This window comes from Pogona vitticeps, chromosome 4, assembly GCF_051106095.1.
Source record: "Pogona vitticeps strain Pit_001003342236 chromosome 4, PviZW2.1, whole genome shotgun sequence".
NCBI classification, from domain to species: domain Eukaryota; kingdom Metazoa; phylum Chordata; class Lepidosauria; order Squamata; family Agamidae; genus Pogona; species Pogona vitticeps.
In genome coordinates this window covers 226,366,118-226,384,875 of record NC_135786.1, presented here as the reverse complement: position 1 = coordinate 226,384,875, position 18,758 = coordinate 226,366,118, and the positions used below count along the sequence as shown (strand labels likewise).

The 18,758-nt window shown below is 43.0% G+C and overlaps 1 protein-coding gene and 1 long non-coding RNA gene across 3 annotated transcripts in view; one reads left to right on the top strand and one right to left on the bottom strand.

Annotated features, from left to right (window-relative positions):
• The window catches only part of LOC144588586 (uncharacterized), a 404,395-nt gene that overhangs the window by 361,345 nt on the left and 24,292 nt on the right, over positions 1 to 18,758 (bottom strand). The gene's annotated exons all lie outside the window — the stretch shown is intronic.
• Positions 9,995 to 18,758, top strand: part of FBXO32 (F-box protein 32) — a 43,929-nt gene continuing 35,165 nt past the window's right edge. Inside the window, exon 1 of one of the 2 annotated variants that reach the window (XM_020796567.3) lies at positions 9,995 to 12,343. In XM_020796567.3, coding sequence (XP_020652226.3) covers positions 12,219 to 12,343 — 125 coding nt within the window. In that variant the 5' untranslated portion in view covers positions 9,995 to 12,218. Of the gene's footprint in view, positions 12,344 to 12,592; positions 14,081 to 18,758 lie in introns of those variants that run through there. The other variant, XM_020796568.3, reaches the window with a different exon arrangement.

Here is an 18,758-nt window from a genome sequence, read left to right as displayed (position 1 = left end):
TCTTCTGGTTGCTGCACAAGGATAGAGGTCAGGGTTTCACTTAACTGAGGCTTATTTTTGGGGTAGGGCTTATATTACGAGCATCCTGAAAAATCCTACTAGGGCATAATTTCAGGTTAAGTCTTATTTTCAGGGAAACCGGGTAATTCATACCATACTAAAGACACATAGCTCTAAAACACGACTGAGAAGCATGTGTTTCTTCAGATTTTGGATTACATCACCCATCAACCCTAGTCAGTATAGTCAGTGAGGAGGGATGATGGGGATTGTAGTCCAACCACATGTTTTCCATTCCTGCTGTAGATTTAAGCCGATAAGACTGCAAATCCTGTGGTGGGCAGAAGGTGTCCCAAAGGGTCTAGGAAAGAGTTGACTTTCTCCTTGGTCGTCTTCAAGAAGAGTTTATGAATTTTAAATCTTGAAGGTAGAGATCCGACAATGGATGCCTCCCTTAGAGACTCCAGAGGTTTCTGTCGTGAAATGCTTCATCCCAGGTCAGAACTCCAAATCTGAAAGGGCTTGTTTTGGAAGGGTGACAGCGGGTGGGGAGGGAGAGGGCTCCATAAACACTTTGAAAAGAAAAGTCACCTGATGCTTCCTTAACCGTGGCTATTTACAAGAGACATTCAATACTTCTGGAAGGTATGCCTATGTACACAGATCCTATAGTTGAAAAGTTGCTATCAAACACACAACCATGACGACTACTACTAATAATAAATTTTCCCTGCCCCTCTGCAGAGGCAGGATAAGTATTTAGTTTCCTGCTATCCTGAAGCAACTTGTTTATTAAGCCACTTCAGCTATTGCATGTGCTGGGAACGAAATAAACTAGAGCACACCAACCTACACCAAAAAAGGTGGAAGCTCATGACAGAGGCTCAAAAAGATGCGGTTTGGGGCGCCCTGGAGGCAAAATTGGTCTGTTCCTAGTGTGGTCAGCAGAAAAAATAATGAACCCATCCACCCCTGCAGTAAACATGGTCACAGAGCATGCTACACATAACAACGGTATGCAGAGTCTGGAATTTATCTAGCAAACTAAAGCATAATGGGGAAAACTAATGGATCAGATGAACAACAGGGGTGCACAGCAAATGAGAGGTGGATACATGTCCCTTTAGAGACATGGCAAACAGATAGATGTCAACTAGAGATGTATCACCATTGCCCATGTTATGCCATATGTGATTCCACAATTACTTTTTTTAAAAAAATTATTTTTAAACTACTAGGAATAGGGTAGGGCAGTGGTCCCCAACCTTGGGCCTCCAGATGTTCTTGGACCACAACTCCAAGAAGCCTTCACCAGCACCTCTGCTGTCCAGGATTTCTGGGAGTTGAAGTCCAAGAACATCTGGAGGCCCAAGGTTGGGGACCACTGGGGTAGGGAATACAAAAGGTAAAAGGGAGTGTAAGGGATGGGAAAAAGGTTCTGAGGATAGGAGAACACAGAATACATACAATCATTCACTCTCTTCATATTAAGTATACATGCCTCTGATCTATTCATTTTTCAATACAAAAAACAACTTTGTATTCTTTTTTATATATCTGTATACTATTTGATTATCCTCTAAATATCAGCTTCTATTCATATTTTAATTTAAGTCTAAGTTATTCCAACTCTATCAAGAAATCGAGACCATTTATAAAATACATCCCCTCTTTCATTTTCCTTCTGCCTTGGACATACATTCAGCCTGTCTGGAAAGATATCCATTTCTGGCATTTCCCATATTTTCTCAGTACCCTTCTCTCGTTTCTGTGCCTCTATTTTCTTCCAGTTTGGGGGAGATAAAATTAAATCCAGGACAGTAGTCTGATTTTTAACATCAGTGATTCCACAATTACAAGGGTGAGAAACTTAATTTAAAAAAAAAAAATCTGAAGGCTTGTGTAGAAGCTTAACAGACGTGCCTAAATTGTTTTCTCCTTTTCCTTCTCAAGAAAGGTCAACATAGACAAGAAAATGTTTGCAGAAGAGTCCTGCCTCTAAAGCCCAGGGCAGACAACTATTTAAATGACCATGAACAAAGGAACAACAGATGTAATGGATGACTCCCATGCTCTTCATTAACATAATCACTGTATGAAACTCTCTCACAGTAAGATAAACCCTTTAAGTCAACATTAGCTTCTCTAAGAAATCCTCAGGGATGAAGTGTGTGTGTGTGTGTGTGTGTGTGTGTGTGTGTGTGTGTAAGACAAAACAAGGCTCTATGAAAAGGATTAATCCTTTTGCTTTATGACGTTTTCTTAACCAAACATTTACAGTGGTGCCTCACTAGACAGTTACCCCGCATGAGTTTTTTCGCTAGACATTGACTTTTTGTGATCGCTATAGCGATTCGCAAAACAGTGATTCCTATGGGGGAATTAGGTCCCTGCTTCGCAAACCGATTTTCGCTAGACGACGATTTTGACAGCTCCCTCCGCGCTCGCAAAACAGGTGTTTTCAGGACCTAAGCTTCACAAGACAGCGATTTAAACAGCTGATCGGCGGTTCGCAAAGCGGCTTTCCTATGGCCGATCTTCGACAATTCTTCCCCATTGGAATGCACTAAACAGGTTTCAATGCATTCCAATGGGGAAATGCTTTTCGCTAGACAATGATTTCACTAAACAGCAATTTCAGTGGAACGGATTATCATCGTCTAGCAAGGCACCACTGTACTTTAAAACTGCAGTTTGGGTCACTAGAACAATCGTTATAGGTGACTCAACAGTTTAGAGTACAAATATAGCTCAGTAATTTAGGTAACTGTTGGGAGTTCGATTCCCTTCTGTACTGAGTAGACGTTGTCTAGAGGGGCGGGGTAAAAATTGAATAAATAAATAAATAAATAAATAAATAAATAAATAAATAAATAAATAAATAAATACCTGTTTCACAGGGGCTGGACCCAATGATCCATAGGGTCTCTTCCAGCTCTGCAGTTCTAAGATGATGAAGTACAGGGAGTAAGCATGAAAGCAGGGGAGATGAAGACATGGCCACCCACTGCAACTGCCCTAATCCTTCATCATTAGCTAGGCTAGGGCTCATGGCAGAATGGCATCTGTCAGCACCTGGAGGGCAACATGCCCATTTCCCCTGCATTTTGGGCCCATCTCCTCTACCACCCTTGCTTGCCCGTCTGCCATGTCTTGACAGGAACAGAGAATTCCAGAGCTGAATGGGGCCTTGGAGTCCATTTGGGAGAGGGATAGGAAACTTCAGTGGGTGAAAGTTTCGCCCTCAATGCCTGCCATGGGCCTTTTCAGGCATAAAAATGGCTGAAAATCATGATCATAGGAGAGGGGAATCATAAAAGTGGAAACACATCGGTTTTGATTTTTTGTTTTATTTTGTTTGGGGAGCTTGAGATACCTCTTACTCACGTGTGTGTGTGTGTGTGTGTGTGTGTGTGTGTGTGTGTGTGTGTGTGTGTGCGCGCACGCGTGCACGCATGCGTGTATGTGTGCGCGTGTGCATGTGCGTGTTACAGCCACACACAGGTGGCCCTGAAAATACTTGGGGGCATTCATTCATTCATTCATTCATTCCCCCCACCTTTCTCCTTGAAAAGGAACCAAGGGAGCTTACAATTAGAGTTGAAAACAACTATGCAGTGGTGGTTAACATCATTAAAAGACAATATTTAAAGCTAGAAACAATAAGGTTAGAAGACGTCTAACATAGGCATCTTCTATAACGAGGCATCTTCTATAGCCCACAGCCCACTTTTTGTCATTCCTGATGTAAGAAAACTCCCTCCTTGCTATCCAAAACTACAGCCTACAGCTATCCGTTCTCCCCTTGAAAAGCTCTGGGGAACGTGGAGAGCACATCCATGGACCCACACTCATAATTTTGAAATGACTCTGACAGTCTCTTAGTATTTAACCAAAATACACATGGCTTAAACCTATTACATCTGCCCCTGCCATCTGGACAGGGAGAAATCTTTGCCTTCTATCTGACAGTATGCTGTGTCACCATCAGTCTCCGTCTCATAATCTTCAAGCTCACCAAAGGTAGTTGCTTGAGGGAGTTGGTGGGTTCAGACAACAGGGTGGGAGTGATCACATGATAGACTAATTGCCAAAACCACTCATCACACAATGACTCACTGTTGAGTTTCCTAATCTCCAAGAACAGTAGCTATCAAATGGGAAGAAAACGATAATAAGGGCACTGAACAGGCTGTTGGAAAGGTTATCCTGAGTAGGAAGCAGTCACCTGCGATGACTCAGACATAGAGGTCAACAAGTGCTAGCAGATTTTACAGTATCAAGTGACAGACGAAATGACCACACAAGTATTTCCAAAAGAGTTCACTTAAGGTTATTTTTGATGCTGTTTCCCGCTGCCATGGATTTTAATTCTACCCAGTTATTTGAAACCTTTGTGCTGTCTCTTTTCACCTCTCCTTAACTTGCAGAAAAACACTTATTCTGTGGATGCTGCAGTGACCTTAGGGGAGAGGACATGCTGGATAGCTCAGTGGTTTAGGTCTCTGGCTGCTGAGCCAAAGGTTGGGAGTTCGATTCCCCACCGTGCCTCCTTGATATGGGCTTGATCCATAGGGACTTGATCCATAGGGTTTCTTCTGTCAAGATTTGGGGTGTGGGAGATGGCTCTGAGACAAGTCAGTCTTCCAGGTTGACAGCAAAAGATTCACAGAGACAGCAGGTTCCTTCACCAGCATAGTGGTGAAGGAGCCTGCATATTGTACATATTTGCAGACCATGTACAATAGAACCATGTAGATAAGTCAACAGATTTAATAATACACTTTCAGCAAATAAACGGATGGCCCTTTGTGCAGCAACTCTCCAACACAGCACTCCACACAACACTATAGTGTGCCACACTTATATTTTGAACAAGCAGTAAGTGGGCACATCACCTGAGGTCTTCTCCTAGACATTACCTCATGTCCAATACACATTGCATGGATTGCATCAGCTTCTTGTGCTGACTCTTGTGTCTGCACACCTGTTTTAAGATGGAGGCCTGTTAGCAAACTTGGGTTCATGTACAAAAGAGTACATTCTATAGTGTGGGTCATAATATCCTGACACTTTCCCACTCTGCAGATTATTATTATATCGCTGATGAAAAGCACAGACAGCAAATGTAGGGGAAAGCCATCCAGTGGTATATACATTAACTAACCACATGGGGAAGGAGGTGACAAGCAAGATCATGATTACTAAACAGTTAACAGGTGTAGTGAAGCTGGCACAACGCTAACATAGTGCTGATCAAATTTCCTATACAAAATTGTATCCCATGTGGAATTTGAGTCAGGAATGTCTCTGTATTGCAAGCACCCGTTTTGCAAATGCTTACAAGTGTTGGAGGTTTCAGAGTTCCCCTGGACTTGGTTTCTTTGGGATGGAAGCCTGCTTAGTTTGAAATATTATTTAATATTGCGGGTTGCAGAAGGTCTCCTTCCTCCCCCCCAAACTTGCGGATTTATGTTTACAGCCTTGAGCAATTTGCCCTGGAGATTTTATTTTGAAGAACACATAACACCTTGGGCAGCCAGTGCCAGCTGTTGTTGCAACACTGCAAGTCAGCCGATCAATCCGCTCCCTGGAGAAGGGGTGACAGCGTGACTTGGATTATGACAGACTTCTGTATAGAGTGTTTATCTCTCAAGGCACTTTTATATAAGCAAACCCAAGCCACTTTCCCCTCCCTTCCCGCTCAATTGCAAAAGGGGAGCGTGTCTGTTTGAACCGTTCACCTTTAACAAACAGCAGCCTTAAAGGAAATGTGGATTACAAAAAAAGGACAACTAGAAGTGCTATGGCAGTTAAAGAAACCTCTCTCTGTATCTGCTGCAGCTGTGGGTTAAGCTGTCATTGGATAGGACATGGGACACACATAATAGCAAAATGAATTCTAGCTCTTCCATCAATCCTACTTGTATTTAATTGGTGTCCTGCCGTTCTCAATTAAGTGCCCCATGCCAGTAGAGAATTTGACTGCCTGAGGCCAAGCAGCAATTTTCCACCCGTCTTTTTATATTTTGGTAAATTATATAAGAAAATCTAATACATATATCTCTCTCTCCTCATCTCTGGCATTAAAACTTATTATAGTAAAAGAGTAAAGAAATGGCTGTTCGAGGTGACTGTCTCATTTTCCCCCATACTAGTGACCGTCTGAACCGAAGCAGATAATAATAGGAATATACAGTTCCAAAATAAAAGCCATGATCTTAAAAGATAAAAGACCCAGGCATTGGCTAGATGGTCTGAGCTTCTTGTTTGCTTTTCAGAATTCTACATCTATTCCTTGTTTTTAAAAGCTTTTCTAAGGGCACAGTTACTCTGTCCATTGGGCATGGAAGTTTTCAAATACTGTACCACTGAAGGGTAGCCAGTCAACACCACACACAGCAGGTTGCCAATTCAAATCTGTGTAACTGTGGTGTGTGAGTCTGCGTGCTGTAGTTTGAGCCAGAGGAAGAAAATATGTTTGGACTGAATGCTATGAGAATGTTTTCAGAGCAACTTCTTTGTCACTTCTGTCTTTAAGCAGGAATTACTTGTGGTGCTGGAGGAGACTCTTGAGAGTCCCCTGGACTGCAAGGAGAACAAACCTATCCATTCTAAAGGAAATCAACCCTGAGTGCTCACTGAAAAGATTGAAGCTCAGGCTCCAATACTTTGGCCATCTCATGAGAAGAGAAGACTCCCTGGAAAAGACCCTGATGTTGGGAAAGTGTGAAAGCAAGAGGAGAAGGGGACGACAGGGGACAGGATGGTTGGACAGTGTCATTGAAGCTACCAACATGAATTTGACCCAACTCCGGGAGGCAGTGGAAGATAGGAGGGCCTGGCGTGCTCTGGTCCATGGGGTCACAAAGAGTCGGATATGACTTAACAACTAAACAACAACAAACTTCCTGCTCTTCTCTATTCCTGCCTACTGCTCCAAAGGCTGAACTTTAAATCATATCACACTAGGTTTGTAATAACCTCCCATCCGCCCTCATCACCTGTAGGCCTAATGACACTTCATGGGTCACAAAGATCCAGTGGTAGTTCAATACCCACTTTTTAAGGGAAAAGTGTTATTTCTTTAAGCCTCCTACTACTCACATTAAAACCCTTACCGTTTCTGTCTTGCTTCAGATGATGTCAACGTAGCAAATGTTTTCTCTTTATCTTGATTGCTGGGATGCTGGATCATTTAATCCATTATATTTATCTTTGCTGCTCGTTCTTGTTACTCTTTTGCATGCAAAGAATATTTAAGATAATAAAAGGTAACTAAAAGGAATGAACTTAGTTACTATTGCATAACAGCAAATAATTAGTTCAAGTGCAAGTTCTGTGTAATTGAAATGCAATATAATAATTACAGTGTAACTAAAATGGTAACGCGAGTAGTTGGGCTTGGAGCTGTAAGTGTGTCATTATTATTTGCTGTCAGGTCATTTCCTAATAGCAATCTTATGAACGAGTGACTTCCAACAGTAACTGTAAAACCTGCAAATGTAACAAATTACTTTTAAGGAGTAAATTTCCAGACTTAGAAAGGATGGGAGAAAGACTGAACTAGAAGCTATGTGGATAAGATAAAGTTGCTTAGCTCTCTCAAGTGGCAAATACATACATACTTCTTTGCTCAAAACTGTACCCCCCAGCTGCTCTTTCACCATGAGACAGAACATGTCTCTGATTAGGATTCTGTTAGACATTTACATTATGCATCCTTCAGTCTCAAGAGACTATGGTAACGTGCTGTGTATGGAGGACTGGGAACAGCGTCTAGTGTGGCTGAGAAGGCCAATTCGAGAGTGACAATCCCTTCCACACTGAAGACAAATCCAATCTGTCCCCTGTCCAGCTCCCTGATTTTGCTGCTTCTGGGACTGCCTCTTTGCCTCGGCCTGCTGGACAAGGATCTCTTCAAATTGGGAGAGGCTGTGATGCACCGCCTGCCTCCAGGCTGAATGCTCAGATGTCAGGGTTTCCCATATGTGTTAAATACAGTGGTGCCTCGCATAGCGAACGCTTCGCTATGCGATGAAACCGCACAACGAGGGGTCCCGGGCCATCGCTGGAGCATTCGCTCAGCGATGGCCCCTATGGACTTTTTTCGCTATGCGATGATCGCGCGGACGCGATCAAAGCATAGCGAACAGCTGATCAGCAGTTCCAAAATGGCCGCCGCTAAAACAAAATGGCGACCGCTGTTTTGCCTTGTTAACGAGAACGGTGAGTTTTAAGTCCATAGGAACGTATTAAATCTGTTCTAATACGTTCCTATGGGCTTTTTTATTTCACTTAACGATGGATTCGCTGAGCGAGGGTTAATCCGGAACGGATTAACCTCCCTAAGCGAGGCACCACTGTATGTAGCTTCTTATTCTTTGAAAAAGATTAACTTTAGAGAGATTCCTGCACATACTGTGGGAATATATTATGTTCCCACATCATGCACAAAACCAATTTTAATTCTAAGAGCTAAATCAAATGAAAAGGCGGCAGTTTCTGCTCAGAAATTAATATAAGAGGTGGGGAGGTTGGGAGCTAAGATGTGCAATCTTTGAGACCAGTGAAAAGGAAAAATTGGATTCATTATTGCGTGCTTAATACACAGGCAATAGAAATGATAAAGTTTCGGGGCAGAACATTAAAAGCTCCTGAGCAGCTGGAGAGTTTAAAAGTCACTGTGATATTACTGTTAAACATCTTTCTGATTTATCAGCCTTACCTTACCTAACCTTCCCAACAGTCCTATGAAGTGGGTTAATGTGAGAGAGAGGATAAAGTCTGTTACATGATCATCTGCCCTAGAAGAGTAGGTCTCAAACTTTCTCTCTCCAGAAAATACTTTCCATATGGCTTTGCCTGCCAAGGCTTACTGGGTGTTCGCCAGATTATCTATCTATAGGAGACAGGCATGTTTTTAAGGAAGCAGACACAGGGCAGTGGCCCATTGCCTGTCACCTCACATGAACTGAAAGAAGACCTAGAACATACCTAGGGCTCTAGGTATCTGTGCATTGCAAAGAATAATCACAAATGGAAGACAACCTATCTTTCTAGGAAGCTCACATCATCACTGCTCTTCCTAGTAGCCCCGCTGTATTCTTTTTGTTGCAGAGTTTTGAATTTCTGGTAAAATTCCTCTTTGTTTTTGTTTTTCACAGAATCCACAACCAGGGACGTGGTGGTGCCCGGGTTAAACCGCTGAAGCCTCTGTGCTGCAAGGTAAGAAGACCTGCAGTCGTAAGATCGAATCCACGTGACCGAATGAGCCGCCATCGCTTGTCCCAGATCCTGCCAACCTCGCGGTTCGAAAGCCTGCAAAATGCAAAAATGCGAGTAGATAAATAGGTACCACCTTGGTGGGAAGGTAAACGGTGTTTCGTGTCTAGTCACGCTGGCCACGCGACCACAGAGGATTGTCTGAGGACGAAACGCTAGCTCTATGAGTTGGAAATGGAGATGAGTACCACTGCCTAGAGTCGGACACGACTGGACAAATTGTCAAGGAGAATCTTTACCTTTACCTTTTACACAGAATCCACAGTGGAGAATAGCTGCAACTTCCTCAGAGTCCACCCCTTTCTTATTAACAGGCACTTCAAGTCTCAAAAACTCACTCCAAGACATTTGTAGGAGGAAATATAAAAATGTTTCTTTACTCATCATTGTCTGAAATTACAGACTTGTGTATACTCCTTTCCTTACTACACAAATACTAACAACCAACTGAACAGATCAACAACAACCAACTGCCACCAACCAACGGAAGAGAAGAATAGAACACTTAGCAGAGAGGCAGGACTCTCTTTGAATTTCAAAAGTTGGAAAGAATGAATGCTAGATAGATAATTATTACTCCAGCCTAGAAAAGTCCTTTACTGTCACTCAAACTACAGACAGCATGTGAAGTAGGAAATAAAACTCGAATACTTTCAAGTTGCTTCTTATTCAGTGGTAACCCTAGCAGTGTTTCTCAGGTATGTCAGACGTTCAAGGAATGGAAACCCCTCTGTGAGTTTCTACGGCCGGTCCAAGAACATTTGGGGCCCCAAGGTTGAGCATCTCTGTCCTAATGTGTGAGGGAGGGCTAGCCCCTGTGGATGTGAGGTCACTAAGGAATGCCCCTATCCTGCCTAGTTGATTATCTGAGGAAATTATGCTTGAACAGGGCCGGTAAACAGCCATTAGAGTATGGTGGATAAAATGTTGAACAAGGACTCAGAAGACCCGGCTTCAAATCCCTTAAATTTCAAAATGTTCCTATATTATTTCTTTATCCTAGAATTTACAGTACCTGAGGACCTAACAGAGTAAAATTTGTTCAGTCTGCAATTCCTATCTTGAATTTTACTCTGGATCTCAATGTGCAGACCTTATGTTTACATTGTGAATAACTGCATCCCACAACAGGTTTCCAGACAGAACTCTGTTAAGAACAAAAGTGAAGGCATTGAGCACAAGAAACGGTTCCCTTCCTAACAGTTCTGTCTCAGGAACTCATTATCTGTCACTTCAGTTCCATGTGCCTTGATACACTCTATGGCTTCAACAGTCAACCTTTTAAAAACTCTCTCTTCATTGTTCTTTGCGTCTCCTGACGAAAACTCCTGAAAGCTGGCTCACTCGCCTTGTGTCATTTCGATAGTTCTAACACAGGCATCGGAAAACTCTGAACTTTGTATTCTCATAATCCCTAATTTATTTCTTTTTTCGTTTCTTACATTTATATCCCCTTTTGATTTCAATCAGATCAAGGCGGGCCAGCCTCTTTACCTCACAACAACCCAACAAGGGTGCCAAACAGAGGGATCACTGTGTGTGCTCACTATCGGCCACACTATGGGCTTCGTTGCTCTGTGCAGATTAGGACCAAGCTTTTCCAAACCCCTGCCAGGCATTTAGAATCATAGAATACTTGAGTTGGAAGGGGTTAGAAGACCATCAATGCCAACCTTCTGCTCAATGCAGGAGTCCAAATCAAAGCAGATCTGACAGAGGATTGTCGAATTGTCTCTTGGACGCCACCAGCATCCAAGCCCACCACCACCACCAGAGATAATTAATTCCATTGTCGTACTGCTCTAACAGTTAAGATGTTTTTCCTGACATGCAGCCTAAAGCTGGCTTCCTGTAACTTCAGGCTATTATTATGCATCCTGTACTCTGGGATGATCCAGAGCAGATCCTGCCCCTCTTCTGGATGACTACTTTTGATGACCATTGGATACCCCAATGTGCGGCCCCTTCACTGGGCATCTTTAAAAAAAAACCCCTGAAAACTTGGATGTTTATGCAGGCCTTCCCTCCAGTTAATACTTGATTTCTTTTTTTTTTCTCCCGTTTGTCTTTTTTCTTCTTGGATAATTCGTTTACTGATGTTTAAAAATCTTGTTACAGTGTAATTTTGTTAGATTGTTGTTCTGTGTGTTGGAAGCCGCCTAGAGTGGTCCTTCGACTAGACAGGTGCAATCAATCAATCAATCAATCAATCAATCAATCAATCAATCAATACTATCCCATTTGAGGGCCCCTTACAGCAGCCTTATCTTTTCCTCCCTTTACCCAAGGGGAAAAAAAGAAACTTTTGATTTCAAGAGCCCCCTCCATCTACCGAGGCCCGGGCAGCTGAGCCTGGCAAAGGGGGTGCCACCCAGGGCAAAAGTTCTCCATTTCAAGCGATTGCGCAAGAGCGCACGACGCATCCACCCCGGATCCCTCTCGGTCTTGGCCGAACTCTGTCCCTCCTCCCTCGGAGACCGGGGGGGAAGGGCCATAAACAAAGCCACGTGTCCCCCCTCCCTCCCCGGGCGAGGGGGGCGGGCCGAGAGCCGCTCTTCCGGCAACAAAGAGCCATCATCATCACCACCACCAGCAGCCACCGCCGATAAATAGAGAGGCAGCTGGACCGAGGCAGGAGAAACCGATCGCGGGGGAGGGCGCCGGGAAGCAAAGCCGATTATCTCTGCTGAAGAGGGGAAGGGGGGGTAACCTCGCCAGTCTTATTATTCGCCCAGCCGTCGCTCTCGGGAGCCAAGACGAAGGACTTGCTTTGAGAAAACCAGACCCTCGCTCTTTCTTCCAGGGCGAGCCTTCCTTGGGCGCCTTGGCTTTGGAGGAGAAGCGCTCCCCAAGCCCCCCCCCGTGCGCTCTGGTTGCTTGTTGTTGTTATTATTATTATTTTAATTCTCCGCCCATATTTCCGACCGGCGACCATGCCTTTCCTAGGGCAAGACTGGCGATCCCCCGGGCAGAACTGGGTGAAGACGGCCGACGGCTGGGCCAGGTTTGTGGACGAGAAGGACCACAGCAGCAGCTACGGCGGCGGCGAACGGAACAGGTGAGGCTGGCCTCGGAAGTTTGGGGTGGGGAGGGCCTGGCCTGATCGCAATTTTTGCAAGAGGGGCTGAGAAATGTCAAGGCGATGGAGGGGGCAGGAAGGGTGGCTATCATCGTCTTCTCCCCCCCCCAACCCCGATCCCAGTCCTCATATTTACAAAAATTATTCTCCCCCCCCCCCTGTTGATGATGGTCATAAGGATCTATAGGCTGTGCTTTGTTCCAAGCGCGCATCTCTTTGGACGAGGCTGTGACGCCTTTGTTGATATTTTGGGGGTTGTGGCGTCATTGCGGGTAGCCGGGTTCGGACGTGCGAAACCTCTCCGGGGAACCACAGCGAGCAGAGCAGAAAAACAACAGTCGCTCTTGCTAGCTCCAGAGGTCAGGTTTATCTGGTGGAAACCTCGCCTTTCGCTTTTCCTCGATCTCTTAGCATCTGGCAGCCTCTTGAAAGGAATGGTTCTTCACCTTTGCAAGGAGGCTTTTGAGAATCTGATTAAAGCAAACGGGGGGGGGGGGGGGGAGAACCCCCACAGAAAAAAGGATATCAGCATATAATCAGCATATACACACGAAGATGATTTTCAGAGTACCAGGACGGAAATTTTAAAAAAAACCCACCAAAATATTTGCATCTCCTTCATCCAGCCCTTGTAACCGATTCGTAGGAAGCCCTACATGTCAGGTTTTAAGAACCCAGATGTTTGGCCTGGTGTGTACAGTTGCAGAAATCTCTGGGAACCTCACCAGAGGAGGATTTGTACATTGCAATGTGTTTATTTGTGTGTGCACATGTCTTTAAACATATGACGTTCCTTGTTTTTATCGATGGGGGAAGTCCCTAAGGAGAAAAAAATGTGGAATAGATACTGTTAGCATCTATCTGGAAATCCCCTTATTCTCTTGGAGAAGGGCCAGAATAGATAGACTTAGAGCTAGAACAATTCTTGTCCTTTGTGTTCATAGATGTACTGCCATATGTTATGCCAAAGGTGACATGATACTGGTGTGTTTGTGTCTGTGATGTGCTGTGAATGTGCCACTGGCTGGATTGAGCTCCACCCCTCCATAACATGAAGATGGATGTGGTTGGTTGGTTTCATTTTGCAGCATGTATTTAAGAGGTTGTGTGTGTTGCTGCTGTTCCAGTTGCTGCGCAGACAATCCTGCTACTCTAAAACCTGCGAACTCCCTTTGCAGTCATGTTCTCTAGACCAGAAGTGGAGAAGGGATATATTATTTGATTTCTAAGTGGATCATAATAATGGGGCAAAGATTTCCGATTCCTAACTGTCTACTAATAGGAGCAACAAAATGACTCCGCTTTTGTTTTAAATTAGACGACTGAAGTGAAAGTTTGGGCTAACTGGGAGTAGATTTTTGTGCAGAAGCACAATAAGTGCTGTTCAATGCTCGCACAGAGAATAAAATGCAGGATTTAGAGTTCTTTACATTTTGCTCCAGGCTGCTGTTGGTGATCTTGCAATTTTAGTAAACCATATAGACTATCTGGCAAGCCCACCCTGCAGTAGACCACTTAGTAGTACAAAAGTAAATGTTATAATATTTCAGGCTGTCCGCTTAGTAAAAATGTGGGTACATGATATAGGTGTGTACAGTTCTGCATGGTGTGTAAAAAAGGGAGTTATTTCCCCCTCTCTCAGAGAAGCAGAATTTGGGGGCAAGGGTCACCCAGCAGGAGATTCGGGACAGATAAATGAAAGTACTGCTGTGTTCTGTGAGTAGTTAAACTATGAGATTTATTACCCTATTATGTAGCAATGGCCATCACCTTGTGTAGCTTAAAAAGGCAATTACAACTATTCATGGAGGATAAAACTATATCAGTGGCTACTAGTAGGTTGTGTAATGAGTTTAATATGAGAGTTGGTGTCAATACCAGTTGTCGGGACTGTGGGCAGGAGATGGCTGTGTTACTTGTCTCCTTTTGTGCTTGTCCTGTTTGTTGATCTCTGAAAAGATAACTAGCTCTAGAAAACAAATTTTTTCAATATTGAATACAAAAGGGCTGTTGTTTAAGGCTCCATAGTTCCTGTTTCCTCTACCCCCACTGCCCTAGCCTTTGGATAAGACTGTGCTTTAACTCTTCTGGCCACAAAAGGGTGTGGTAGTAAATAGCACAAGCCCTTTGCAATCTTTAGTGGGGTGTCTGTCACATGACTTTTGCACATGACTAATGTTTGCATGGTGAATATTCTGCCAGAGGGCACGTTGCTTTCAGGGTTAGCATTGCACACACAGTTTTTGAAGCAGGATTCTGGCCTCTGTATCTTCAAAGGTTATTGATGTATTACTTCCTCAATTTTTGCAGGTCTGCATCAGCCCTCTAATATAGGAACAGGTGATACCTTCAGTCAACTATTAAGAATATATTTTTTTAAAAAACAGAAAATAAACAGTGAGCTTCCAATGATGCACATCCTTGAAGATGATGTTTCATCAAGTTCTTGTACTTGAAGCCAGGTTCAACCAGCTAGGTTGTAGGCAAGTTCACTTCTTAGATGGTGAGTGCAGTATGGGAGTTGTTTTCAAGCTCCTTCCTAGCTAGCACTTTGAAGGCAAACCTGGCTTCAACCTCATCAGCCATGTGAATTTGGGACATTGATAACAGCATAAAAGCTGGAACTGCCCACAAGAACTTGATGCACAGCCTAGAAGACGTTTTCATCATCGGAAGCTTTGTTTGTTTGTTTTATATTCTTAATGGTTGATTAAAGGTATCGCCTGTTCCTGTATCTGCATTGTTTTCACAACTATGCAGCCTGTTCTTGATCCCCCTTCTAAGTCCCCTTGGCCATGGCATGTGTATAGGAAAGATATAATGTACTATACTTTTAACTCTTCCAAGAAAACTTTGAGAAGGAGTGTGTTGATACTGAAGAGTGGGGTGGTTGGCACTGGAGAGAGTGCATGAATTACAAAGCAGGCAGAATGACGTTTGATTTATGTAGTCAGAGAAACAGAAAAGGGAATCCATAGGCTATCGGAATGGGGATTCTTTCCATAGAAGAAATTGCTGATGGATTCTGCACTTAAAATCAAACAAGAACTGTGCCTGCCATACAAATATTTTTTTCCACTGTCTGCTTAGAATGCACAACAAACCAGGACATAGTTTAAGATGGATGGTTTCTGTATGAGAGCCAGCATTCTAGTTGTTAAGAGTTTTGAAGCTTCTTGGACGAGCTCACTAAACATGCAAGGATTAGAGAGAGAGAAATAACCCAGTCTGCAGCTTGGTTTGAGAAAAGTATTTGGATTTAAGTTGATGCAAGTTACATTTGGCTACAATCCCTTCCACACCTGCCCAGTAACACAGCCTATTGAATACAATGGCTTTTACATAGGAGTAAAAACTCATGGAATTGAATTGCCGGGGCTGCAGTGCTTCACATTTATTGAGGGTAAGGTTTCTTGAATTTAGTGGGCCTTGTTTCTGAATAAACATATTTATAATTGGACTATACATGTTGCCTGGTTAGCTCAGTGGTTTAGGTATCTGTTTGCTGAGCCAGAAGTTGGGAGTTTGATTCCCCACTGTGCCTTCCGGGAGAAGAGCCAGCCTATGTGGCCTTGGGCAAGCTGCACAGTCCTGGGGCGCCCCCAAAAGAAGGGAATGATAAACCACTTCTGAGTGTTCATTACCCGTAAAACCCTGAAAAGGGTAATGAGAATTTATTTGGTGGCACGTGACTAATATTATACATTACGTCTGGAAGAACTATCCTGGTGCTTATTGGGCTGCAGAACATCTGTGTGATTATTTTAATGGCTTATTTTGTGGGGCTGCTTTCCAGGAAGACTTCAGTTTAGATAATCAAAGTGTTTGTTATTCAAAGTAATCAGTGCGTGGTTATTTTGCTAAAGTTTACATTTTTGACAACAGGAATCTTGCTTGGAAAATATTTTGTGCTAATACTTGTCTAACTACAAGGAGTCATTATTGACAGTTCAGATACATGCAGAACATGAAGTAGCTGAGATGCAGAATTAAACAAAAAGGAGCAGAATCTGTTTTTAAACTCAGAGTTCTCTTGATATGTTTTCTTAACAAAAGTCTTGGCTATGGCCTCGTGGTTTATTTTGCTTGGCATCAAGTAGAGAATTTGCCACTTAAGTAGGGACCTGTGTTTGCATATGAAAAGCTTTCATGCATAAAAGACCAAGGATTAATTCAAGCCCCAGTATCCTATCTCTGGGTGGGGCTGATACTGAATGTCACAGATCAAGATGTCTGAATCAGTGTTTCTCTCATGAAGCAGCTGGGGACAGGTAGAAACAACAGCTTTTGTTCAACTCCTTGTTTCTTTCCATGTTTTTTTCCCTTCGGTTGCTTGATTGTCTTGCAAAGCTTTTCATAGCAAAATTATCCATAAGATAGAATACATTATAAGAGTGGCTAGCTGACACTGGATAAGCTGGTGCCGCCCCCCCCCCCCAAGCTATTCATTTAATTAAAACAAACTTTGGAATGGAAAAAAAATTGTGGATGATTCTTGGATTACCAATGTCATGGTCAGAATGAAAGAAAAACAAGATTTAACACATTTGTTTGCATTGCATTCAAGCAGCCAAATAGGATAGGTTTTGGTTAGTAATTTCTTGGTCATCCACTTGGAATGTCTCATGGGGTGACTCTGTAGTGTCAGTGTATGCTCTGTTTTTAGTCCTTCTCGTAGAGTTCTACAAGTCCTGGAATAGCAACAGTCTGTCCAGAAGAAATAGATAAGAATGAGAGCTCTTCTGTAGGGAGATAGCGGCGCTGTCCTTTATAGTGAAGAAATCTGACTAAATGTGCAGTGAAGGACAGGAGAATGCAAAGGTGTTAAAAGGACGAGGCAGAGGAGAGTTGGAAAAAGTTACTTTTCTAGATGGCAACTCCCAGAATCCTCCCATCAGCTTGACAGATTTCTAGGAGCAGTCTGCACAAAATCACTGCTTGTTTGCCCATTGCTTGCTTACTTGCTCAGAAATGGCAAAAAGCAGGCAGTGGTAGCAAAGAGCAGCAGCTTAAGGGGCAAAGAGGTGGTGCCGGGAATCCATGGCGTGCCCTCTGCTGGAGTGTTGTCCTGCAGCTGTGCTGCCGGTGATGCTAACCCCTGACACTGGTCTTTACGAAAGCTTCATCTCGGCAGCCTGAGTTTACTGTTGGCATCTCAAGATGGCATTCCAGCAAGATCCAAGTCATGTCACATGGCATTAGGCAATGAACCACGATTGAATCATCTGATCCGGTGACATTTCTGCGTCCTAGTTACTTAGCTGGGTAAACAAAGATACAGTTTCTATTGAAGATAAGGAGCTAGATGGCTTTTGCTCTGAGAAAATGCTTGGAGATGGGATGGGGGAGAGGAGAGGAGATTCCTCATTTGATAACACTCAAGTACTGTAGTTTCTTTAGGTTTCATATAGCAGCTGTTCTGTTCCACAGTTCTCAGTTGCTGCAACACCAGATCCATGGCTAAAAACACAAACATGGATCCGTCTGCATATTCCTGTGTATTTCTAGACATTCCTGTGCCATCTGGGCATTTATGGAAGGATTAGCTGAATATAATGCATGTTAGGGTGGCCTGTTGGACTGAACCTTTTGGTTAACATCTAGACTATACCAGGAGTGTGAGCAATACAGTATTCTGGTTTTTTTTTTCATTTGACCAGATAATTTGGCTTCTTTTACAGCTGCCAAGGCAAAGGGCTAGAAATAAACAAGCTTTAATCTGGAATGTGTGTATGCGACACTCACAAATAGCATTGCCAGAATTCTTGCCGCAAAAATGACAAAGATGGAATGTTGTGTGGAGTAAGAATTCTTTTATATGTAATATTTATTGCACCAGTCAAAGACCATGGCAAGATAAAACAGTTTCAATTAGTCTGACGGGCAGTAAAAACAGTTAAAATTAGGACAAGAGACATAATAAATATACATGCATGTTAGGTACTGTTAATTCAGTACTTTAGATATCCTTGAAACAATACTTACAAGATAGATTAATCAGTTATAAGTGGTATTTGACTGTGATTGTATTAAGATACCCTAAAATTAGTATGCTCATGCTCTTATATTTGTGGAGATCAGTACTGGCTTTAGTCCAGAGTAAGAATTCACAAATATATTTGGCTGATGTGCATGTGAATTATAATTTAGAACAGAGGGGGTGCTTTTATGTAGGAGTACCTGGATGCATACAAAAGATCAGCATTGAAAGCTATAGAAAAACAGGTGAAGGATTCTGTCTTCCAGGAAACATTCAGCTATAGCCTGAATTAAATATATGCCAGAAGAAAAGCTGAACAATGTGGCCAGTATAAATTATGCAAATAAGTATATTTAAGTATAGTTTCTGAATTTGCATAATTTATTTGCTTCCACTTATCAGTCAGTAGGACAA